Here is a 25,926-nt window from a genome sequence, read left to right on the forward strand (position 1 = left end):
CCATTGCACGGGAACATAGCCTGCGGCCAGCGACGCTTTGAGTATAGACGTTACCGGTGTGGAGATTTCATAAGCGAACTCCCTGATGATCTTGTTTGGTAGTCCATCTGGACCGGCTGCCTTGTTGACTTTGATCCGCCGTAGTTGGTTATACACCTGCCATGGGAGCACTTCTTCGACTGGTCTGGCCGGAAGGAACGTGGGCAGTTTTGTCAGGTCGAGCGGGTCCAGCGAACAGGTGACTGTGCAGAGGGTCTTGTTTATTGCATCAGCAATAGCGGTGTAATCCTCTGGGGAAAGTCCGTCGATGTTGAGTGTAAGTCCATTGTTAGCGGTGTTCGTCATTGTCTTGATCATGCTGTACCATTTTGAGGGATTTTCTGTCCTGAGAGTCCTGACCTTGTTTTTGTAAAAGGTCTTTCTTGCTTTCTTGATTTCATGTTGTATTTTGTTTCGTAGTCTCTTCCATTTGTCGGTTTTGCCTGATTCGAATGCTCGTTGTCTCAGTTGTATCAAGTGTTTGATTTTGGGGCTAATCCAGGGCTTGTCACTTGAGTTGATTTTGATGGTTTTCTCGGGAAAGTGCTGGTTGATTTTTTGGTTCATAGTATGGTAGAACGCATCAGTTTTGGACTGAGTGTCTTTGGCGGACAGGACATCAGACCAATCGTGGGCTACCAGCCATTGACCAAACGATCTAACTTTAGAATCAGGCATCGGTCTCACCAGTTTTGTTTTGGTTTTGGTTGTGTCAGAATGCGATCTGGGTTGTAAGTACACTATGCTGTGATCGCTAGCACCCAGCGGTGGAAGCAGTGTGGGTTGAAGGTACAGATGGTCGAGGTTTGTAATCACTAGATCTAAAGTGGCATCATTTGGGGTTTCAATTGGAGGCGGCATACCCTAAAGTCTAGCGACCAGCTCTACCAGGGAATTATCCTGAAGCAAAATAACTGTATATCTTACTTACTTACTTGGGCCCTTTGTTCCGGTCAGAACATAGGCCACCGATGATGGTCCTCCATTGTACCCTCCTCTGGGCTTTCTTCCTCAGATCCTGCCAGCTGTTGCAGATACTTTTCATCTCTTCCTCCGTATCTCTCCTCCAGCTATTCCTGGGCCTCCCCCTCTTCCGCTTGCCCTGAGGGTTCCAAGTCAGAGCCTGGTGTGTAATGCTGGATGTTGGCTTCCGGAGAGTGTGCCCTATCCAGGACCACTTCCTCTTGAGTATCTGACTGACCACTGGTTCTTGTCCTGCTCTGTCCCACAGCTCCAGGTTGCTGATCCTGTCTGACCACTTGATTTTAAAGATCCTTCTCAGACAAGTGTTAATGAAGGTTTGTATCCTGTGCTGCGTTGCTTTTGTTGTTCTCCAGGTCTCGGATCCATAGAGCAGTACTGACTTAACGTTGGAGTTGAAGATGCGGAGTTTGGTGGCTACCCGTATCACCCTGGAGGCCCAGACGTTCTTTAGCATGATGAAAGCTGCTCTCGCTTTCCCTATCCTGGCTGTAACATCCTTATCCGTGCCCCCATGGTGGTCTACCACACTTCCCAGGTATACAAAGGACTCTGTCTCCTTCACTTCTTCACCTCCAATTGTGACTGGTGTACTGTTTGTGGTGTTGATTTTCATGAGTTCTGTCTTCTTTCTACTGATCTTGAGCCCTGTACTCAGTGATGTTGCATCCAGATGGGCTGTTTTATCCTGCATCTGTTTGTGGTTGTGTGAGAGAAGTGCCAGGTCATCGGCAAAGTCCAGGTCTTCTAGCTGTGACCAGAGCGTCCACTGGATCCCATTTCTCTTCCCCTTTGTAGTTGTCCTCATAATCCAGTCAACACTCAGGAGGAAAAGAAGCGGTGATAGTAAGCATCCCTGCCTTACTCCTGTGTTCACGTCAAAGCTTTCTGTCAGCTGTCCTGCATGTGCTACTCTACACTTCATATCCTCATATGTGCTCTGGATTAAAGATATGAACTTCTGTGGTAATCCGTAGTGTTTCAGCAACTTCCACAAGGTGGCTCTGTCTATGCTGTCGAAGGCCTTTTCGTAGTCTATGAAGTTGATGTATAGAGGGCAGTTCCATTCCAGTGACTGCTCTATTATGATGCGTAAGGTGGCAATCTGGTCGGCACAGGACCTGTTCTTGCGGAAGCCTGCCTGCTCGTCCCGCAGCTTCGCATCCACTGCATCCCTCATTCTCCACAGGAGAATTCTGTTAAAGACTTTCCCTGCTGTTGATAGCAGCATGATCCCCCTGTAGTTGCTACAGTTGCTCAGATCCCCCTTCTTTGGTAGTTTGACAAGAATGCCTTCTCTCCACTCAGAGGGAACTTGCTCCTCCTCCCATATCCTACCAAAAAGACTATGTAGCATGTTGACTGAGCCTGCTATGTCTGCTTTGAGGGCTTCTGCCGGCACTTCATCTGGTCCTGCTGACTTTCCGTTCTTTAGGGACATGATGGCTTTCTTGATCTCTACCTTTGTGGGTTTGCCAGTGTTGATGGGTAGCTCTGAGTCTGCCGGTGGGATGTCTGGTGGTGCTTCAGGTGCTGGTCTGTTTAACAGTTCTTTGAAATGCTCTGCCCATCTTCTCAGTTGTTCTTCTGTTGTTGTGAGTGGGTTACCCTCTTTGTCCTTCACAGGCTTGTCTACTTGTTGGAATTTACCTGCTAGTTTCCTTGTTGTCATGTAGAGGTCTCTCAGGTTTCCCTTCCCTGCTGCTTCCTCTGCCTGTCTAGCTAGGTCCTCAAAATGGTCCCTCTTATCCTTCTTGATGCTCTTTTTGACCTCCTTGTCAGCAGCTGTGTATGCTTCCTGTGCCTTCATCTTCTCTGATCGTGTCCGGCTTGTGTTCAGCACAGTTTTCTTTTGCTTCCTTGTTTCCAGCTTCTGTAGAGTGCTGAAGGAGATCCACTCCTTGTGTTCTGGTTTCTTCTTACCTAACACCTCTTCACATGTGTCCAGCCACCCCTTCTTGACCTGTTGCCACTGGTTCTCAATGTCTGTATCCTCCTCTTTAAAGAGTTCCTGCAGAGGTTGGAACCTGTTAGACAGGCTTAGCTTGAATGATGTCTGGATGTCTTTGTCCTTGAGCAGGCCTACGTTGAATCTTTTGCGGGGGTTGGTGTTTGTGGAATACTTCTTCAGCCTCAGTCGTGCTGACATCACCAGAAGGTGGTGGTCTGATGACACATCTGCTCCCCTCATCACCCTTACATCACTCCACAGTCGTCGGAACTTCTGGTTAATGCACATGTGGTCGATTTGGTTTTCTGTAACATGGTCCGGTGATCTCCATGTGGCCTTGTGTATTCTCTTGTGCATGAAGATGCTTCCTCCAATCACCAGTTGGTTGAGCGAACACAGGTCTGTAAACCTTTCCCCATTGTCATTCATCTTTCCTAGTCCTTCCATTCCCATTACCTCCTCATGACCCGTGTTATCCGCTCCTACCTTGGCATTGAGGTCCCCCATAAGTAAAGTGATGTCCTTGTTTCTGTTCTTATCCAAGACAGCTTGGAGTTGCTGGTAGAATGCATCCTTCTTCTCTTCCTCTGCATCATTTGTAGGTGCATAGCACTGTATGACATTCATGTTGATGTTGCTTTTCTTGGTGGCAAACTTGGCAGTAATGATGCGTGAGCTGACAGGTTCCCAGCCAATGAGTGCCCTCTGTGCTTCCTGTGACAGCATCATGGCGACTCCCTCTGTGTGGGGAGCTCCATCTTCTGTGTGTCCAGAGTACAGTAGCGTCTCTCCTGTAGCTAGCCTCAGCTGCCCAGCCTGTAGCCATCTTGTTTCACTCAGCCCTAGTAATGAGATATTGTAGCTCTTCATTTCCTTTGCTACCTGTGCTGTCCTCCCTGTTTCGTACATAGTTCTTACATTCCATGTACCTATCTTTATGGTTGTCTTGGGCGTCAGAAGGGGAGTCGGCCTTGCAGCTTCCTTGCGGCTTTCACTGCCCTGCGTCATAAGCCCCCTTTGTGGAGACCCTTCCTTGCCCATGACGGGTTTTTGGATTCTTATCATCGGTGCTTCTGTAACTGGTGGCTGTTTTACAGGTAGGGTAGTTGACCCTACGCCAACCCATTTTAACCTCTTGGGTGAGGGGCGAGGTCCATCCTTTAGCGACTACCCAAGCTCCACCCCCTCATTCGAGGTTACAGAGTAGGAACGTGCCACCTACCCCGGGACTAGGAGATTGGTACATTCGGGCTCTCACACCACGACAAGGCGGATGGACGGGGAGCCGATGTTAGGGCATCCCAGTGAGAGAACTGTATATCTGGTGAAAGCATATTCCTTTAGCTACAAGACAAACTAAGTTTCGATCCTTCAACTTCTCTGATTTTAAAAAATTAGAGGGAAAAAACATTATTTTCATGTAAAAAATAATGCAAAAAATCGGGCATTTTGGCATTGAAAGAAAAACATGAAGATGATTTTTCCGGCAAACACGACTGATACTGTCAGAAAGAGGAAAACCTAACGAGTAATCCAGCTAATTATAAAGAAAATTCTAGTACCACAGTTTTTTTAATCATCCACGGCGCGCGGCATTACAACTAGGCTTAACATAGCCTGACTAAAATCAAGCCCCTAGCGGCCGGCCCTACAATTGCCGCCACCCGTAGGGGGGAGGGGGTCATTAAGCCCAGCCGGCGAGAGAGCTTGTGTAAACACAGGCTAGGCTTAACACAGCGCTTCAGAGGTTAATCTAGGTCACAAGCCTAATCACATTCAGGCGTAGAAATATCCCGGAAGTAAGACGCGGACCAAAACACAATTTGCACCGAAAACACACCATTTCCTACGCTTTTCAGCCATGTAACCGTTTAATGTCATTTCGCAGGAAATAATGAGAAATCTCAACTCAAACATGGACCCTCGGAAGCCTTTCGTCACTTTTTTCTCGCGCACTAGCTCGGCCCCTGTCGCGGAAGAACTGGTGTGTGCACCGTTAACGTTGATGTTTTTTATATCGCTGTCAACAAAGCATCAAGTGCAGTGGTTGAATTATATAAGAAAATTCTCGAAATGGCTACAAATGCCTTGAACAAACATTGCATGAGGTTATGATTAAGTGTCACTTACATATGTCAATAGATCAAAAACAATAGTTTAACTGCCAGCTTCATAGAATACTAAGTCTTGTGTTAAAATTCGGGCCAGGAAATATTTATTAACAAATACCGTGCAGTTAAAGTAGATTTTCTTATTAATATCAAAGGAGATCAATACAAAATATAGTACATGTAGCTTCCAATCACAAAAACAAATTCAAACTAAATGGAACAAACTTTGCAGTATTTGCAATTGGCTTACCTGAAGGAGGGTTGGCATTTTCCGTTGGTACATTTATATCAAGGTATTCGTGTTCACTGTCGTCTTCATTTTCATAAACACCTTCAACCACATCAGCGCCATTTTCATAAACACCTTCAGCCACATCAGCATCATTTTCATAAACACCCTCAGTCACATCAGCATCATCCTCATAAACACCTTCAGCCATATCAGCATCATTCTCATAAACACCCTCAGTCACATCAGCATCAATCTCATGAACACCCTCAGTCACATCAGCATCATTCTCATAAACACCCTTAGCAACATCAGCATCATTCTCATAAACACCCTCAGTCACATCAGCATCATTCTTATAATTACCCTCAGTCACATCAGCATCTTTCTCACAAGCACCCTCAGTTACATCACTATCATTCTCATAAACACCCTCAATCACATCAGCATCATTCTCATAAACACCCTCAGTCACATCAGCATCATTCTCATGAACACCCTTCGCCACATCAGCACCATTCTCATAAACACCCTCAGCCATATCAGCATCATTCTCATGAACACCCTTCGCCACATCAGCACCATTCTCATAAACACCCTCAGCCATATCAGCATCATTCTCATAAACACCCTCAGTCACATCAGCATCATTCTCATAAACACCCTCAATCACATCAGCATCATTCTCATAAACACCCTCAGTCACATCAGCATCATTCTCATGAACACCCTTCGCCACATCAGCACCATTCTCATAAACACCCTCAGCCATATCAGCATCATTCTCATGAACACCCTTCGCCACATCAGCACCATTCTCATAAACACCCTCAGCCATATCAGCATCATTCTCATAAACACCCTCAGTCACATCAGCATCTTTCTCATAAACACCCTCAGTCACATCAGCACCATTCTCATAAACACCCTCATAATCAGCCACAGTATCTGCTGCAGGCGTATGATGAACGGTGACGTCCCGTGGCTCTGTGGCAGTTCCAGACATGGCTGCTCCTTGAGTTGTCTGATTGATGGGAGTGTTACCTTGCTGCGTGGTCTATAGTCCCTAGAGACTGTGGCCAGATGGTCTTGTAGCTAGGGTTGTTGATTTAGAGTCTGGTGCTGATGCAGCGAGGAAACGTACTGTCGTACGTGTTAACTTTGAGCACCACAAGATAAGACAAACGAAAAATCGCATCTCTATACGTCTGTCCGACGTAGTAGGCTATAGCTAGTCACTGGCCATGTCCAAAGATATAGAATTTGTTCTAAAGGGTGCAGAGGAGCGGGTGGATCGGCATCCCGTTCCAAACGACAAGGAATTGGCGTCTGGATTTTGGTGCTACACAAGCTAGAGTAGCTGGCCTGCAACAGCGTTAAAGTAATTGTCTAGAAACTTCCACAGAAATTGGTCAGCTTTTTTGGACACTGGAATGATTGGTAACACCTGCTTTTCAATTTTCAAAGAATTATTTCTGAGTCGAGATTAATAATCAATCTCACCCCTCAGACTAATTTTCGTACGATAGAATTTGCATTGATCAGTTTCTACTTCTTATTTAAACTGGGTACCAGATTATTTGGGGTAACGGAAGAATGAAATTTCAACAAGCCTGGCAATAAAAAAAATGTTATTGCCACGGCGACGGTGGTCTCTAGATAGTGGTGAACATATCATCATAACAAAACTCAAACTGGGAATCGACTGGAAGTTCCTGACATGATGATGTTTTTACCGCTGGTTCCAAAGCCAAGTCATAAAGATTGGACTAACATATACTGCATATTTCCTACGGCACTGCAGCGGGTTTTGTATTGTTGTATGCTTGGCTGTGAACTACATAACTCTAGAAGTTGTGAAGGGATCTTGGTGATATTTGGTAGTTGTTTAGTGGTTATGGAAAGAAATAAAGTAAGGGTAACTGTATGAAATGACTTTATTTGCCTGCTTGTAGACAATTTCAAGGAAACAAAACAATTACTGATGCTTATAGATGAACAAAAATCATAACATTTAAAAGACAAAAGGTCACAGCAAGTAAATTTTATGATATTCAATGCAGAATGTAAAAATAATGAGATAGCGCGAAAAAAATAACGGTAAAAAAACCAGATGGCTATAAATTTTCAAACTAGACACCATAAATGTCGACGTAACAAGATTTGAAGTGACAAAACGTTACATTATGTCTAACAAGGCATTCATTCCTGTATTATAGAAGTGAACTTGTGTAGTAAAAGTGACACTAGTGTGGTACATTGGTAGGTACACTGGTATCACTTGCCTAGCTGGCAACTACATTCATGGCGTCCATATTGGTGGAACTTTTACAACTATCCAACAAGATTAACTTCTGCAACTTCAGTCATGGCTTCCTCCCTAGTGCCACTTTTACAAGTACAATTATCATTCTACAACACAACTTGATGTTTGTCCATTTTTGACTAGACACAATTGGCACTTACCTTGTAGTTAGAACACGAGGACATCATGGCATCTTTTATGTGTCCGTTCATGCTGTGCAGTCACTCGTCACGGCAAGACAAGGAACGTCTTGTTGGGAATGTGTGTCGGCGCCCTTTCGCATACGATAATCTCATTAAAAACCCGTTTTTCAAGGTCTCATTTCCGTCTTTCTAACTTAATTTTCTCGGTTTTTACGACAACGGAAATTGGCTGACGGAAAAAAATTCGAGCTGGCTATAGCTAGAGCCCTGTGTTTGGGGTTCGCCTGTTACATTCTAAACAGCCATCCCACCTAGCCCCGAGCACTTATTGACCCACTGTTCCTAAGATGAACACCCATGAGGCATGAGACAAATGGTAGTCTTTCCGATTATGGTAGGGACTAGGGATTATCTTCTTTTTTTGCCCCCCCCCCCCAAAAAAAGCTGTGACCGGAAACGCAACATTTTCCTAGGCCTAATTAGTTAAATGCAATGTGAACTTACACCTTAATATTGGAGTCTATCATCTAAACGAATTATAATGTACTTGTATCCTCAGGTAATCAGCCATCTTTCATTATCTGTAATATTTTGCCAGGCTGTCATCCAATTGGGCGCCAATAATTGGCCGCTGAGGTTACGTCATTATCACACGACTGAAAATGCACTCTAAAGCTAATACCACAGTGTGATCGGCGGATCCAACGTGCTATACAGATTGAATGGTTTATCCTGCCAAAATAGCGGGCGCGGTAAGTCATAATCATACGACTGAAATTTCATTCTTGTCTGTGTGACACAGATCCTGCTGTCCGGGGCCGTAACTGGCCCTTAGGAGGCCGGCGGATTCTGGGCGGTGCTATAAGCGAAATTAATTAGGCTATGGTACATGTATTAGACTACATGGTATTACGTCATCCTCGGTCTACTGTGGATAATCAGGTACAAGAAGTTGACCAGACGACGTGTACTTCCGGGTCACCTATAGCGCATTTCCGCCTGTTTGTTCGTGCCAAACAGACGACGGAGACTTTCTCTCGATCTCATCTTCCATTTGAGACGCCAGTTCCCGTTCTGAGCTGTTTTCATCGCAGATAACTGTCAGGTAAGGATGCTGATGACTCTCTACGTAAGGTTGTGTAACTATTTTAAAATACAGAACTACAGTAACGATTTCACGATAGTTATATAGTGTTTTCTTTGTGTGGGACGATGATACCGACAAATTGTAGTTTGGGGGCTACTGGACAAATAGCACTGTACGTACAGGACTCAACAAAAGCCAAGTATATTGTGATAAGAATCTAGAAGGCATCCATACATTTGTGTTTCTGTACGGTACCCAACGACACTTTTTGTACATTTCTAGACACAAAGAACGGCAGTTCCGTCCATCGGAATTTCTCAGATTTATCACAGGTGGTTCAGGATTCTCCCAAGCGTGCGATATCTTTCTCACTGTGTCAAAATCCGTAGCATTTCTTTCCTTTTGTTGGATTGCTTTTGGTAAAAATGCTGAAAATTCGCTGTGATTTTCCGTCCGAATGGCGTCACTTTTGCCGGTGGCATTGTCTGTTGAAGTAAACAAAGCCTCCATAGCGGGCTATCTGGGCCATTTGTTGTGCTTATAGATTCTCTCTTTGCTGATCGGCTTATTTAGTACTTAGTACTGTACTGTACTGGGCGTTTGTGCAGCTGTCTGTACTCTCCAAGCAGAGGTTAGGCTCCGGCTGTTTTTAACGTTGTTTTCAGTCGTTTTTATTGGATTTCGTATTGTATTTTGATGTATCTTGGTAAGATACAATACAATACAAAATAGAAAACCCGATAAAAACGATTAAAAAAAACGTTGAAAAATAGCAGAAGCCTATTGACATTGTAACCTCTTCTTGGAGAGTAGCCGGCCGGCCAAAAGGAAGGCATTAGCAAACATAAACAATCGATCGACTCTGGGGGTTTCCACAGTCTGTACTTTGTACGTATACTTAAATATCATATTGATTTCATAATCCATAGTGTTTCATCATCTCCTCTTTGGAAAATACGTTGTCTTAAAACGCTGAAATTTTGATGTGATTTTCCGTCCTAATCAAGTGGCGTCACTTTTCCCGATGGTATTGTCTGCTAAAACTTGTGTATTGGCGAAAGTCAAATATGCTGCTTGTGTACTGCACTGGCGGAACTCAAACAGACCAGCTGTGTATTGGCGCAACGCAAATAGCGCTTGTGTATTGGCGGAAATACGCCGCTGTTGTCTTGGTTACTGGACGCCAACTGTCGCTGTTTAGCCTGACTAAAATCACGCCCCTAGCGGCCCGCCGTACAATTGCTGCCCCAGCCAGCGTGAGATTGTGTAAACAGAACAGGCTAGCCGCTGTTTACCTCTTGAAAATGCACCTTACCGTACCAAGGAGATTAAATTTTAATCTCCTTGACTAAACCAAGATCACATGGTTTCCCCCTTTTCAGGATTCAGGAGTTTCCTTTCAGAGAAAAAAAGTACGGACAAATTGCACGTTCAGTGGGTTATGCCCTTTGCTTTTAGGACGTGCATGCAAGCAAGCGTTTTTAACACCTCTGTGTTGTGGCTTTGCCTGATTACCTTATTCAGAAAATCCGAGAATGAATCCGTAAAGAATGACGCGTTAGTGCTCATTCAATCACATTTCGCCGGATCCACTATTGCAGCAGGACTCGTAACTAGGTTTGTGTTGAGAAATGATGACCCTTCAGCCATATATTTTAATGGCTAGAATGACTCCAAGCAGATGTCGTGTTGTGCACTTTCACAGTATATAATGCAAAATAACCATAATTTTTTAAATAACTTCTCTTATCTTTGTACTATAGATACAGTAGCGACTTGATGGCGACAACGAAGAGCAGCCGTGATGGCGTTAGCAGAGGTTCGGTTGGGGGGTTTGCCAACACTCTTCATAGGTGTGAGGAGTGCAGCAAGCAGTTCAGCACACGGAGTAAACTTAAGATCCACATACGGACTCACACAGGGGAGAAACCCTACAGGTGTGAGAAGTGTAGCAAGCAGTTCAGTGATCTGGGTAATCTGAAGAAGCACATGCGAACTCACACTGGTGAGAAACCCCACAAGTGTGAGGAGTGTAGCAGGCAGTTCAGTGAGCTTGGTAATCTGAAGAAGCACATGCGAACTCACACCGGTGAGAAACCCTACAAGTGTGAGGAGTGCAGCTGGCAGTTCAATGAGCTTTCTCACCTGAAGAAACACGTGCGGACTCACACAGGGGAGAAACCCTACGCGTGTAAGGAATGCGGTAGGAAGTTCAGTTTGCAGGGTAATCTGAAGACTCATATGCGAACTCACACAGGGGAGAAGTCCCACAGGTGTGAGGAGTGCAGCAGGCAGTTCAGTGATCTGGGTAATCTGAAGACCCACATGCGTACTCACACAGGGGAGAAACCCTACAAATGTGATGAGTGCAGCAAACGGTTTAGTCAGATGGGTATACTGAAAGTCCACATGCGGACTCATGGAGGGGAGAAACCCTACAGGTGTGATGAGTGTAGCAGGCAGTTCAGTGACCTGGTTCATCTAAAGAAACACATGCGTACTCACACTGGGGAGAAACCCTACAGGTGTGAGGAGTGCAGCAGGCAGTTCAGTGAGCTGGGAAGTCTGAAGACTCATATGCGGACTCACACAGGGGAAAAACCCTACAGGTGTGAGGAGTGCAGCAAACAGTTCAGTCAGCTGAGTAATCTGAAGAAACACATGCGTACTCACACTGGGGAGAAACCTTACAGATGTGAGGAGTGCAGCAGGCAGTTCAGTGAGCTGGGTGGTCTGAAGACTCACATGCGGATTCACACAGGGGAGAAACCCTATAGTTGTAAGGAGTGCAGCAAGCAGTTCAGGCACCTGAATGCTCTGAAGAAACACATGAAAACACACTCGTGACAAGGTCTTGAGAAAGAATGACATCGAATAGGCAGCTAGCTCGATTTAATTTCCTTGCTACAATGTTCAGTTGTGTCCATTTTAGAAAATAATGCATAGCTAATATTTGCTATTGCATTGTGTACTACTAGTACACTCAGTCTGTTGAGGCTATATCGATTATTTTTTAAGTGTATGGTTTAACTTTTAATTAAGAGTTTCTTATCTGGTTAGAAAGAATAATACCATAAAATCAGACGCTTAGATCATATGTACATAGCACATGTTTTTTTTTTCAATTGCCCTTGGTACGTTGTCGGTTTGTTTCAATGTCCAATGGTAATCTTAGGTGGTATTGGCAAATGCTTTTATATGCTTTTATATACTTAACTTGATACATTGATAATTATATTTCAGCCATACATAGTATGGTGAAATATATTGTATTCGTAATGTTTCTTCTTTCTTCTTCTTTCTTTCTCCTGTCAAATCTTCAAAGTGATTCATCTCCGCCGTGCCTGGACCGAATGACCTGAAATTTGGCACAGGGGTAGAATGGGCCAATACCTTGATGCTATTTTCTCAGTTTTTTCATATCTGCCTCTAAAATGATTTTATTGAGATTTTTTGGTCAATTTTAGACCAAAACTGTATATTTTGGCCCCTGTACTCTGGTATTACAACCAAAGGAGCTGAAATTTGACAGAGATGTGCCTTGATAATGCCCCCATATAAATTCGATAACACTTTTGGTGTACAGTACAACAAAATGCTTATTTTTGCGATTTTTTGACCAATTTTTGACCAAAAAAGGACACTTTTGGCCCCTGTACCCTGGAATTACAACCAAATGAGCTCAAATTTGACAGAGATGTGCCTTGATAATGCCCCCATATAAATTCAATAACACTTTTGGTGTACAGTACAACAAAATGCTTATTTTTGCGATTTTTTGACCAATTTTTGACCAAAAAAGGACACTTTTGGCTCCTGTACCTTGGTATTGCAACCGAATGAGCTGAAATTTGACACAGATGTGCCTTGATAATCCCTTCATATAAATTCAATAACACTTTTGGTGTACAGTGCAACAAAATGCTTATTTTTGCGATTTTTGGCCAATTTTTGACCAAAAAAGGACACTTTTGGCTCCTGTACCCTGGTATTACAATTAAATGACCTGAAATTTGGTGTAGATAGGCATTAGCTACTTGGTAACAAGATTCAAGTAAAATTTTTGACATAAACAACTTTAAAATGATTAATTTTGGCACTTTTCTGAGGGGAAATTTGTTTTCTTTTGGCCTCCTGACGTGACCTTCCGTGACCCCGCACAGAGTCACACCTGTGCGCGTCAGCCGGAGAGTTAATTGAATCAAAGACCTAGCCAATCAGCGAAGAGGAGGCCAAAGGCTAATTAATATTCATAAGCGGGGCCTCATGATCCCGTATATAGCAGTGTTCCCGCCAGGGGGAGCGAAGCCCGCCTAAGGCTCTCGCATTTTAGACTATTCAGAAGGCTTTATCATATATTGTATCAGTTCTTGGGGCATATCTATGATAATCGCAGCAGTCACTTAACTTCTATTCAGGAGTTTAGCTTAACGCTATTTCAGGTCAAACCGTCAAAGGCAACTAAAAACAAACTTTAACGTTACTGAGTTCAACAGTACTTATAACTTGTTATCCGAAGTTGAAACGCTAGCGATGGTATTTTCGCTGCGCCGTTAGCTCCGTGCGACTGTTGTTGACGGTCTTATAACGGTATATTTTGCACCCCTGTACCCTGGTATGAGTAACATTTGGTATAGATAGGCATAAGATAGTTGGTAAAATGATCCAAGTAAAATTTTTGGCATAAAGTACTGTAAAAGGCTTAATTACAGCACTTTTTTTAGGGAAATTGGTTTTCTTTCGTTCTCCATGCCATGACCTTTCGGACGTTCACCCCACAGAGCCGACATCTGCACCTGCGTCTAGCCGGCAGGAAGAGTTAATTCAATTAATGGTTCAGCCAATCAGCGAAGAGGAAAGCGAAGGCTAATTAATATTCATAAGCAGGACCACACAATACGTTAAGGTATCGGACCGGAGTTTCTTTTACGATTTCGGAGGTTGGCGGGCAGCCTCAGGCCGAAGGGCTACAGTTCGGCTAGTAAACGTAGGACGCGAAACTTAATCAATATGGCGGAAAGCCGTTTACTGTCTCTTTCCGACAAACCTATTGGTACCGTCTGTTGCCTCTTTATTTTGGTTAGAATATGTAGTAAAATTTTAATTTTGGACCCGAAAACTATCATTTTTTAACACTTTTTTGATCGAAGCTGCTTGGAAAAAACGAATTTTCCCAGGATAACGGCCTACGTGGTAGAGAAGCTAAATTCTTCATGTTTGTGTAAAATGAAAATAAAAAAATTCCATGTGATAACTTTTTTGCAATCTCCGATGACGTCATTTCTTCGAAATCGCATGAAAAACGCCGCTATTTGGGTCATCAGGCGAAAAAACCGCATCACCGTTGCAGCGGACTAATACAAAAATTGTTTCGCTGTCCGACCAACTACTCCTCGCACAAAAACAATACAACCCACGGGCTTTTCAGAAAATACGACAAATCTATGCTCAGCTATAACGATCACCAAGCCATAGGGAGCAAAAGTTAGGGAGACAACAGCGCACTTCCGGCCTATTACACCACCCTTCCGCCAACTCCGGTCAGATTTGAACTCCGACCCGGAACCTTAAGAGGGACATTTTTTCTCAATATGTATTTTTATTACTTAAAAAGTTCATATCTACCATATATCCAAATTTGGTTTGTCTCCGATGGTTACTTTTCCCACAGGAGCGGTTTAAAGTCAGGTCAAAAACACTGTATTTTGAGGCTATCAAGCCTAGATGCATATTGAACCTACGTTATAATACAGAAACATTAAAAAACATGCTTTTTTCTGACATCGCTTTTCTGAAAACGGATAAAATGGGGTGCAAAGTCTGCCCATAAACTTGTCCGGGAAAGTATGTGCACTCTCCGTCGTTTCGGTGCTACACATCGGTAGAAAACCGTCTTTAAAAGTTGGCATCGCTGACGTCACGGAGTGACGTCAGAGGTTGCTCAAGGAAAACAGCAGGGGGTCGCGTTTTAAGTTCGTCGCTTGTAAGTAAAATGAAGAATGTGCCAGATTTTGACATGGAGCAGTAGACCAGATCTCACACTTTCAGAATCAAACGCGTCCGACACCAAACTCTTAACTACTTCGCCGTGAACGGCCCCTTAAGAAGCACAATGCGCCCCAAATGTGTGCAAGAATGCATTCTTACACAGTGCAAAGCACAAACTGGATCTTATTGTCGGCGCTAGAAGCGGGCAGTTGGAATAAGCGCGGCAAAGATGTGTAATGCTTTTAATAGGCTATTACTACATACCACCGAAAGAAAAAAAGATCGCCGCGTTAAGGAGCTATGAACCGAAAGTCAGTAAACCCAGTTTCTCCTTAAGTTAGAGCTTAAAGCACCAAGATTTCAGCTTTAATGCCCATTTAAGTCATACTAATGCACGGCATCGCGAACATATGCGATAGGTGAACGACAGAGGTCGGCTCCAATCAAATGACATAGAGAAAGATATGATTTTGGAAAATTCTGCCCGCCAGAATCGATTAAAGTTGCCCGTAATGGTAGTTCTAAGGGGGGGGGGGGGTGAAAAAGGGGGAGGGGGGCGCCTAGGGCCTGTACATGAATATGCTGACTTTTTAACTAGAAAAATGAAAAACGGTGTTTGTTTTTACACAATATAACGACACCTGATGGAAACTTTAAAATGCGTCGAAATTACGTCATCTATGACGTCATGTAAGGTACAAGCGCCGCCCTATTAAGGTATCGGACCGGAGTTTCTTTTACGATTTCGGAGGTTGGCGGGCAGCCTCAGGCCGAAGGGCTACAGTTCGGCTAGTAAACGTAGGACGCGAAACTTAATCAATATGGCGGAAAGCCGTTTACTGTCTCTTTCCGACAAACCTATTGGTACCGTCTGTTGCCTCTTTATTTTGGTTAGAATATGTAGTAAAATTTTAATTTTGGACCCGAAAACTATCATTTTTTAACACTTTTTTGATCGAAGCTGCTTGGAAAAAACGAATTTTCCCAGGATAACGGCCTACGTGGTAGAGAAGCTAAATTCTTCATGTTTGTGTAAAATGAAAATAAAAAAATTCCATGTGATAACTTTTTTGCAATCTCCGATGACGTCATTTCTTCGAAATCGCATGAAAAACGCCGCTATTTGGGTCATCAGGCGAAAAAACCGCATCACCGTTGCAGCGGACTAATACAAAAATTGTTTCGCTGTCCGACCAACTACTCCTCGCACAAAAACAATACAACCCACGGGCTTTTCAGAAAATACGACAAATCTATGCTCAGCTATAACGATCACCAAGCCATAGGGAGCAAAAGTTAGGGAGACAACAGCGCACTTCCGGCCTATTACACCACCCTTCCGCCAACTCCGGTCAGATTTGAACTCCGACCCGGAACCTTAACTTGAAGACTCAGGCCGTACAGACTTCTTTTATCAGTTTTTTTAGGGCCATATCTACGATAATCGTAGCAGTCACTTACTCTTCAGCAGTTTGACTTTAAAATATTTCGGGTCAAAGCTTCAAAGACAACTAAAACCTCATAAACAACAAACTTTACTTAACTCAACAGTATACAAAAATATTGTACGGGTTGCCATCCTTAGTTGAAGCGCTTATTTATAGCGCTAGTATCTTCGCTGCGCCGTTAGCCGCCGTGCGACTTTTGTTGACGGTCTGATATCCCTACGTCGCCGCCTCGCTGATATTCCCACGGACATGTTTCAAGAAAAATACCCAGCAAAAAACGCTGTTCTGCGTCAAATTCTATTCTATAAAACACGTGGGACTCATTGTTACAGTCTAAATATTTTGTAGAAGCACCGCTGTAGGAAAGAAGGTCCAAGCAATGTAAAACATCACGTAGCATGAAGTTCGCTGTCAACTGGCACACAGCACATGACTGTTTGAAACTCTAAGTCTAATCAACAGCCGTGTTTGATTGATAGCCGGCGGTCCTTTGATGAAGTCGGCGAAAGGTGCGTTAGTTAGAAAATCTGCGTTTAGTTTTGATACGTAATTATAAGTTAGACAGTGGCGAGAATGATTATTTTCTCATCAATATTTCTCTTCAGAATTATTTGAACTTAATTGTACATCTAAACAATTGGCTTACCTGTGCAATGTTTATATGATTAATGATCAGTGTACTGAAATCATGTGTAACGTATGGCTCCTAGTCAATAGATCAGCATTTTTCTCTATAGTGACCACCTGTCTATAGTGGCCACATTTCTATCACTGGACTGGAACTTGCGAAAACTGCTGTATTTTCTCCAGAGCAAATGTATGTGTTCCTAGTGATGTTGTTGTTTGACATAAGCTTTGAACATTTAAATTGTAAGTAACTTTAAACTGCCAGAGTTTCAGCCCAATAAAACACTCTCAGCGCCAGGGTATGAACATACTGACCAGACAGACGAAAATAAATCCTCGAACAAGGTTCAATCGTATCTTCCGGGTCTGGCAGGACTGAGTTGTTAAACAAAAATAAGAATAGGCTCGATGGCTGATTGCATACAAAGTAAAACAGTTTAACAGTTTTACAGCTTGAAGAAAACAAACGCTCCTACAGTACCTGCACCTGCTTGATAATTATTAAATCGTATGCCCTACTTGAATAAAAAAAGTTCACTGCAATAATAAATGTACCCACATCACAAGGAGCTTATACTTTTTTAAAACTTACACCTAGTTATCGTACTGAAAATTGTTAATGACATTACATGAAGTCATTCAACAATTTTCAGTCATGATGAAAATTTTCTAAATGGAAGGTGTGATTATTGTCATTTTCTGAAAAATAGAAGCAAGCTCTATCTTTACCTGGAATCAAGTCACAATACCAGTCCACTTTGGGGGATAATGTACTGTTAAGAGGATGTTCCATTTTTGCGCAGGGGTGATTTGGAACAGTCCAATGTTGCGTGGGAGGGGTATGGCTGAAATATGCTGTATTTGCTCTTAAGCAAATGTCGGCCTTTCTAGTTGATCAATTAGTTTTTAAGTTCATGATTTTAGTTCCGTTCGCTTTGTTATCTTTCTTTAGTCCCATTAGTATACATGCACTTTGTTGACGAGGCATATTATCTTGTGTATACCTCATATGATAACATCATTGCACTGTCATTTCGCGCATAACTTTGTTATTTCCTTAAAGGTCCCGCACACTTGGTTTCGTCTTCAGTACCTAAATTAACTTATAGATTTGTGGTAATCGCATTTATGGTATACTGGTAGCCGTAGAATGATAAGCTTTATTACAATTAATCCGAATAGTTTTCAAGCCTTGTAGAATAGTGACAAAGTAATTCTTAGTACTGCTTTCTGCTTTGTTTCCACGGGAATTACTATGCAATTAAAGTGATTAAAGTAACGCGCACTTTGTAATCTTGACGTCATAATGTTTGAAAGTTAAGAATATTCAGCGTCAACAGTGAAAAAGGAGTTTTGGGGTCGACCCCCGACTTTCGTGGTTAATCTAAATAGTTTCAAGCGTTGTAGAAAAGTAACAAAGTAAAAAAATGTAATTTTTAGTGTAAACGGCGAAAAGGGGGCTTTCCGGGTCCCCGACTTTCGCGGTTAATCTGACTATAGGTTTCAAGCCTTGTAGAAAAGTGACAAAGTAAGTTTTAGTACTCAGATGACTTTCTGCGTTTTGTCCACGGGTATTACTATGCAAATGAAGGGATTAAAGTAACGCATAGTTTGTGATCTTTACGCCAAAACGTTTGAAAGTTACGAACTTTTACAGTCAGCGGCGAAAAGGAGCTTTCCGGGTCCCCCACTTTTGCTGTTAAACCGAATACTAGTAGTTTTAAAGCCTTGTAGAAAAGTAACAAAGTAAATTTTAGTACTCAGATGACTTTCTGCTTTCTGTCCACGGGTATTGCTATGCAATTCAAGTGATGAGAGTAACGCACACTTTGTACTCTTGACGCCATATACGTTTGAAAGTTAAGAAGATTCTGTGTCAACGGCGATAAAGTGGCTTTCCGGTTCCCCGACTTTTGCGGTTAATCAGAATAGTTTTCAAGACTTATAGAAAAGTAACAAAGTAATTTGTAGTACTCATATGACTTTCTGCTTCCTGTCCTTACTGTGCAAATCAAGTGATGAAAGTAACGCACACGTTGTGATCTTGACTCCATAACGTTTGAAAGTTACGAACATGTAGTGTCAACGGCGAAGGGGGCTTTCCTGGTTCCCGACTTTCGTGTTCAATCCGAATAGTTTTCAAGCCTTGTAGAAAAGTAACAAAGTAAACTTTAGTACTCAGGTGACTTTCTGCTTTCTGTCCACGGGTACTATGCAATTCAAGTGATTAAAGTAACGCTCAATTTGTAATCTTGACGCCACAACATTTATATATATATAGAGAGAGAGAGAGAGGTTTTTTCCGTATTTCTTAATGTCTCGCAATGTCTTTGTATGTTTCTGCATTAATTGATTAATAATAAAAAAAGTAAAGATTATACAGGAAAATGCGCGATCATTCTGAAAAAGCTGCACCAATAGAAAATAGCTTTTCAAATCTCATTATGTCTTTCTGTACCGCTGGGGTTAATGTCGACCCCCTCCTAGGGCGGCCGCAATTTTAGGGCCGGCCGCTAGGAGCGCGATTTTAGTCAGGCTTGACAGCTGACAGCTACGTTCTCATTCCAATCACGTGACGATGGCTGACGTAGCCAAACAATGGGTCACGTGACCAAACAACTTCCTCCCCACTTCTTCAGTTCAGACCCAGACCGTGCGCTCGAAAGGTGTCAACAACGATGGCGGGATATGCGAACGAATTTCTGTTGGAAGCTGCTGAGAATAGCTCACTTGAAGGCGTGAAAGCAGCTTTGAAAGCAGGTAAGTCGAACCAAGTAAACTACTAGTAGTATTGTAGGAATTTGGGTTCTGGAAATTTGCAGAGATTTCTGTTTGCGTGGGATAGTACCTCTACTTGCACTGTGGTAGAAAAATAGGTGACAATTTGCTGGGTTCTCCCTACGTGCGTGTGTATACGTAATTGTGATTTACGCTTCCTAGAAACGTCGTCAGATTAGTTTATTTTCTGACTTATACGTGGGCAAATGAACGGTTACTGTACCCACTTGCCTGGACTTAATTTGTTTTGCTATCATGTCTCAAATCTCACCCCGCCACACTATCCACCGGAACAAATTATGATATTTTTTTAACATCCGTGCAGATTTATGCACAGTACAGTACGTGCTTTTGTCCCAGTATTTACAGTTGCGTTAACTTTACATTTAAACAAGTAGTCATCTAGTGGTTCAAATCCCGTTTTCAAATCTAACTCTGAGAGAAAACGTTTACTACAAGCAAGTTCCTCGCTACAAGTCGATGATTTCTGTTGTAAACCGAAAACGTAAACAACGCGTGTAATGGAAAACAACACGTACTACATTGTGTTTGAAATATCCTATCTTTTACAAGCACAGTGTCTACATTTTCAGTTTTCAGCAAGAACTGCAGTGTATGTTTTAGCTTCTGAGCGTTGAATTTGAAAAGAAGGCTTTTGGAGTAGTAGACGAATATTCAGATGTTAATTAACAGAAAGGGACTTGCAAACAAGTGCGAAGTACAATGCGCTGGCCACACCTTTTGATCTTTTCCGTGCTATGCAGACAGCTTTGCATACGAGCTGGACTGAACCCTTTATGATTTTATCTTTTGATCATAGTAAAACGGCAGTGATAACTATTCCCTGTAGTCTCATACAGAAATTGACTGGTCAAGTTTTGTGCAAGCAAATAAATTCTGTGGATGACATCCTCCAAACTTAGTGAGAGAGGGGAAAAACTCGGCCCATATGTAAAGAACTATTCTCAAGGCAGAGGTTCGGCTTCAGCTTTTTTTATCAATATGTTTTTGGCGCTTTTTGTTTGATGTTTTGTTTTGTAACGTCTTATTCATGTCCGAAAGGCAAACGGACATGGAGAAAACATTACCTGCAAGCAGATCCTACGGTAGCGAATATCAAAAGCTGGAAAAGGACTGTAGCTGGACTAGCCAATGCACAGTCTTATTTTATTATCAAATCAGCTTTCGATACTGTTTTATGCTACCGTAGGATCTGCTTTGAGTTTTAAAAAAAAACGGACTTAGAAAGCCCGGCAAAAATGCATAAAACACGCCAAAAGCCGTAGCTGTTCTTGGAGAGTTGCAGTATTGAAAATCGCACCCCCAATACTATTTGTCTTCCTTTTTATATAAAATCATATTGGTTGTCATTTTATTTGCTAAATCATATATCAACTCTGACGCAGGTGCAGACGTTGACTTTGAGCACCCTGACAACTTTGCCCCGAGCATGGGCAATGGCACGGCATTGATCATTGCCTCTATGCTGGGGGACGTGGATATAGTGAGACTGCTGCTTCGCGAGGGGGCGTCTGTTATGAAGAGAATGGTGGGTGGCTTAACTCCCCTTCATGCAGCCGCGTTCAAAGGTAAGCTGATCTAAAGAAATGTCACTAGTCTAGAACTTGACCAAAGCATGTCCACAACTCATAATATCAAACCTTTCTAGGTTCCAGTGCAATAACATATCAACTAGTCGCCAGGGGTCTTAAGATTTAACCACTTCTATGTCTTTCTTAGTTCGTCACATTCACATGTAAACATACAGACACATGCTACCGAAAGCATAACTTTCTTGGTACAGTCAAACCTGACCGAGCGACCACCTCTTCTCAGCGACCACCTGGCCATTTCGACCGCTTTTTCTCGGTCCCGATTTTTTTCCCCATTGACGTAAGCATTAAGCGACCCTTTCTCAACGACCACCTGGCCAATGCGACCGCGACCGGCCCAAATTGGGACCCATAACGACCGCATCATTTTCAAACTTGAGGTTTTCATCGATTTTTGATGACAACTAGCGCGATTTTGTACCGAAATCGGCCAGTTTGCGTCAGATTTTGACTGCCATTACGATGATATGTTTAGAATAAAGATGGCGGCGGTCAATGGGTGGGTCAATGGGGCAGTCTACTGTAATATGGGAGGAAAATTTGTTGTAAGAAAATCAGAATTTAGTTGTTAGAGAAGTTTTTTTTTTAAATCTTTATCATTATAAAGTAAACGAATGCTCGATTTCGAAAGGTGCACCGTATACGTAGTTATTTCAGAATCGGCGATCAAGAACACAGCGACGCATAAAGGCTTGTATGGTAACTGACAGCATCAAAGTTCCCTTACTGTCTGAAACGTTAGTGTACAAATACTTGAGCTTTAAAACACTGTATCGTATAAAAGGTCGATAAAAGCTTGGGGTTAAATTTACAATTTACAGTGTGCGTGTTGTATTTGACATTAAAGATCTCGCTTCTTTGCGTGCGTGCACTCGGTGCAGTGTATTTGCTATTTGCCATTAAACACAACGGAAACCAATTATACTTCGGACATGTTTTGAGTCGATACTCTTCTCAGCGACCACCTGTCCAAATCGACTTTTCCACCCCCCTGGTCGTCTTGGGCAGGTTTGACTGTAAGGCAGATTTCTGAGTCGTATAGCAAGGACGTGAAAACACGATACAATGTATTTATTTACATGTCGTGTTTACATTGAATTTTACTTCGTAGAAGGTAACGTTACACTTTTATGTGTTGCAAATCCAACCCAGGGCAGACAGAAGTGGTGGAAGTGTTGGTGCATCATGGTGCAACATTAGACATACGGGACGGCTTCCAGGACACCCCGCTCATTCTGGCATGTCACAGCAAACATGTCGAAACAGTTAGGCGACTGATTGAGCTCGGAGCAAGACCTGATTTGACCGACGGTGGTACAGGCAGGAAGTAAGTGTCACATTCTTCCATCAGAATATAGATATTGAAAGTGATCTCCAAGCAGATACTACGGTAGCATAAGATAGTATCAAAAACTGCCAGAGGAGTGAAGCCGACAAAGGAGTGTGTTTGGCTATTCGGAGGCTGATGACTCCCTTTGGCATGACCAGCTGTACTCCTAACACCCCTGTCACATTATCCACGATCTTCGGGCGCATCGATGAAAAATAGGCCATATTTAAGATCGACAGAGGGTTGCGCGTATTTTTCACCTGAAAACCGTCCCTGCCACATATAAACCATACTTTGTACTTTTGTACAATTGTTGTGCAATTAAGTTATAATTATAAGCGAGGCTCGGGCGATTATCTCTGAATCGTCATCCGATCGATTTTCACCTTTTATTATATGTGTGCATCCACTGCATTGTGCACGTTTTATTCTTTGTCGCGATCCGCAAGCAAGAATCCTGATGTCATGAAAATGTGTATCGATGGGAACGTTACAGACCATGCATGTACATGTTTTGTTGTGTATTTGATATATGTATCTTATCTGGTGGCCTTGTTCCCTAAATGAGTCATATCTTCCCATAGCTTGGGGATAGCAGTCGGAAACCCGACCAGTGACGAGAGTATCAAGCTGATGCAAGAGGCTATAGAGTCCAAGCTGTTGAGATGCTGCAACCCAAAGTGTGGCAAACCAGGCTACAGGTAAGTTTTTCTGTTGATGGCTTGACTGTTTTCCGGGATAAATGCTTTATTTTCACTTTCTAAGAAGACAGTGGTTACCATACTAGTACTTTGTCATCCATCCTATGTACAGACATTGTCTTATTTTTGCGTGCAAAGATCAGTTGAAAAGTTTCTGATACATTGTTCCTGAATAGCTGATGTGCGTGATATGTTTTCTACAGGAAGAACCTGATGCGGTGTTCTCAGTGCAAGCTGACCCGCTACTGCAGCCGTGACTGTCAGATACAACACTGGTCTGTCGGACACAAGAAGTGCTGTGGGCACGATACGTACACTGAAGATCGTGCTTCAAAAATGGTTTGGTCGTTGGTAAACAACATCCACCAAAAACCCGTCGAAAATGTGGTTAGGTCAATGATAAACCTCTTCGACGAATATTTAGATGCGAATAAATGTTGAGTAGAAATGCCTCTACATCCGTAACAGATATACATCTACATCTAACGTTACATCTATACTTTACTGGGCAAAGCCCCCTTCAGCAATAGTAAGTAAAAATGCGTTGCGTGAACCTAACTTGAGACAGTTAGCTAGTATAGGTCGATTTTGCGCTGTTTTCTTTATCAGTATAGAAAACAATGTGCCAATTGTTTTTCATAGACGCATACGTAAGGTCCAAAAGGCCAAATTGTATATGACCTTGTTCGATTTACTTTGTAAGGCCACGTTAAACGGATCATACGACGTATAGATGCTATCCGCATGCGCATCATTATTTTTTTTGTTCGATTATGATATAAATCGTACGTAACATGGTCTCAAAGAAAGTGAACGCGTTGAGGGCTAGACTATACGTCAAGGAGTCGGATTTATACGAAGCACCGCACATGCATATGGTTCAAAAAGCAAACTTAGCACTGCATATGCACATGGTTCAAAAAGCAAATTTAGCAGTACTGCACATGCACATGGTTCACTAAGCAAACTTAGCACTGCACATGCACATGGTTCACAAAACAAAGTTAGCAGCGCAAATGCACATGGTTCACTAAGCAAACTTAGTACTGCATATGTACATGCACATAGTTCACAAAGCAAACTAAGCACTGCACATGCACATGGTTCATTATTGTGTAGTTTTTAGTATCTTCGTTTTCAGAGGTACGGATCATGGAAGTAAAAAGATATAACAGACATCATTTACTTGTTAACGTTTAACCATTATGAAAAAAAATGTCCGTCAAGGATATGACACCCATTTATGTCTGATTACAAGTTTTTACTATTGTTCAAAACATCATTATTGTAACCTCTGGTATGTTTAGATGTCTATCTTATAGTACGGGAAGCACACAACTGCTCTTTCTTCGGATCAATGATGCTCTATACTGTCACGAAGCCCCATGGTTATCTGATTTCTGGTTTTACACAGCCATACCTGCAGATGACAGTTACTGATGACTCATCAACTTTGTGTCTTCCCCATGGTTGTTAATCATATTACCTTGCCGTATACCTATTCAATTAGACATTTTACCATATACTACTGTATGTCTCTGATGGTGACTGTAGTTATTACTTTGGGACTAATAAATAGTTTTTGCTTATCTCTTAGCATTCCTGTTTTCTTTCTTTGAAACTGTCAGTTGTCTTTGAAACTGTCAGTTTTAACAAGTAGCCAAGTAAAGTCCTTTTATGCGGTTACTTAATCCTTGGAAATCATAACATCAGTATACAGTGTCCTATTAACTGGGTAACAGCCCTACCGAAACATGTACAGGGAATCCTTTTGGCAAGAAACCCAGAGTCATAACAATGAGAATGGAGTTTATTGCATATCCATGCCCCATTTGGGCAAAATGTATTCAATTTGATACAAAAGGTAGTAAACGAAAAGTTATATATAGTAGATATATACTATAATTTACGTGCTTCTTTTTTCTTCTTAAAGCATGTGTAGACGAGCTTTCGGAGATTTTCCGGTATCTCGTGGTCAGATGATGACATAAGGTATTTGAGCATATCTCCCCTCGTTAGGTGTGCATATTTCTTAATGTGTAGCATTAACGAATGAATTCGAAGTACGCATATCCTTGTACAGTGAACATTCTAGGACAAAGTGTACTTCGTTTTCTACATGCATGTGGTTCTTAAAAATACACATAGTCTATTATTATGAGGCCAAGGGGTTTGGTTATATACAAGAAAACGTACCCCTCCCCCCCCCCCCCCAAATTGTACGTACACTTCGGACTAATTACGCTAGTTCACCGTTACCCGCGGGTTACCTGTATCCATTAATACACATGTTGTATATCAAACTGAAACATTTTCAAATGTTCGCGTAACATATACCCGTTGATATAAAACGTTGGCTTATGTTAAAAATATTGTAACCACCGTCCGTCGGCTTGATAGGCTTGCATTCGCTGATAGGGAAAGCAATGGATATAGGTTTCCTTCGGATAAAGGTGAACTAAAGCTAGCATGTATTGCGTACTCTCAAAGACCCTTTTGACTAATCACGGCTTCGTTTAAATGTCCGTCACATCTAGCCTGATTAAATCGCGCTTATGGCAGCCTGCCCCACATCTGCCGACCATCGCACAGTAG

At 42.4% G+C, this 25,926-nt stretch overlaps 3 protein-coding genes across 4 annotated transcripts; 2 read left to right on the top strand and 1 right to left on the bottom strand.

Annotated features, from left to right (window-relative positions):
• Positions 1-4,225: 4,225 nt before the first annotated feature.
• LOC118408128 (perilipin-4-like) lies at positions 4,226-6,317 on the bottom strand. Its single transcript, XM_035808749.1, has 2 exons — positions 5,333-6,317; positions 4,226-4,284 (listed from the first exon to the last, which is right to left on the bottom strand). Exons 1-2 carry the CDS (start codon positions 6,315-6,317, stop codon positions 4,226-4,228), a joined length of 1,044 nt encoding a protein of 347 aa, XP_035664642.1.
• A 2,396-nt stretch (positions 6,318-8,713) lies between these two features.
• On the top strand, positions 8,714-11,792 carry LOC118408129 (zinc finger protein 678-like). The gene is made up of 3 exons (XM_035808751.1): positions 8,714-8,864; positions 10,610-11,397; positions 11,779-11,792. The coding sequence occupies exons 2-3, from the start codon at positions 10,626-10,628 to the stop codon at positions 11,790-11,792; spliced, it is 786 nt and encodes a 261-aa protein (XP_035664644.1). The 5' UTR covers positions 8,714-8,864; positions 10,610-10,625.
• A 7,720-nt stretch (positions 11,793-19,512) lies between these two features.
• LOC118408137 (serine/threonine-protein phosphatase 6 regulatory ankyrin repeat subunit B-like) lies at positions 19,513-23,893 on the top strand. Of its 2 annotated transcripts, XM_035808769.1 has the most exons (5): positions 19,513-19,669; positions 21,094-21,276; positions 22,453-22,627; positions 23,215-23,331; positions 23,535-23,892. In XM_035808769.1, the coding sequence occupies exons 1-5, from the start codon at positions 19,588-19,590 to the stop codon at positions 23,770-23,772; spliced, it is 795 nt and encodes a 264-aa protein (XP_035664662.1). In that variant the 5' UTR covers positions 19,513-19,587; the 3' UTR covers positions 23,773-23,892. The 2 variants fall into 2 exon arrangements, with proteins under 2 accessions (XP_035664662.1, XP_035664663.1); XM_035808770.1 differs by lacking the exon at positions 23,215-23,331 and having other exon boundaries at positions 23,535-23,893.
• Positions 23,894-25,926: the final 2,033 nt, after the last annotated feature.

The sequence above is a fragment of the Branchiostoma floridae genome, unplaced genomic scaffold (assembly GCF_000003815.2).
Source record: "Branchiostoma floridae strain S238N-H82 unplaced genomic scaffold, Bfl_VNyyK Sc7u5tJ_1558, whole genome shotgun sequence".
Classification (NCBI taxonomy): domain Eukaryota; kingdom Metazoa; phylum Chordata; class Leptocardii; order Amphioxiformes; family Branchiostomatidae; genus Branchiostoma; species Branchiostoma floridae.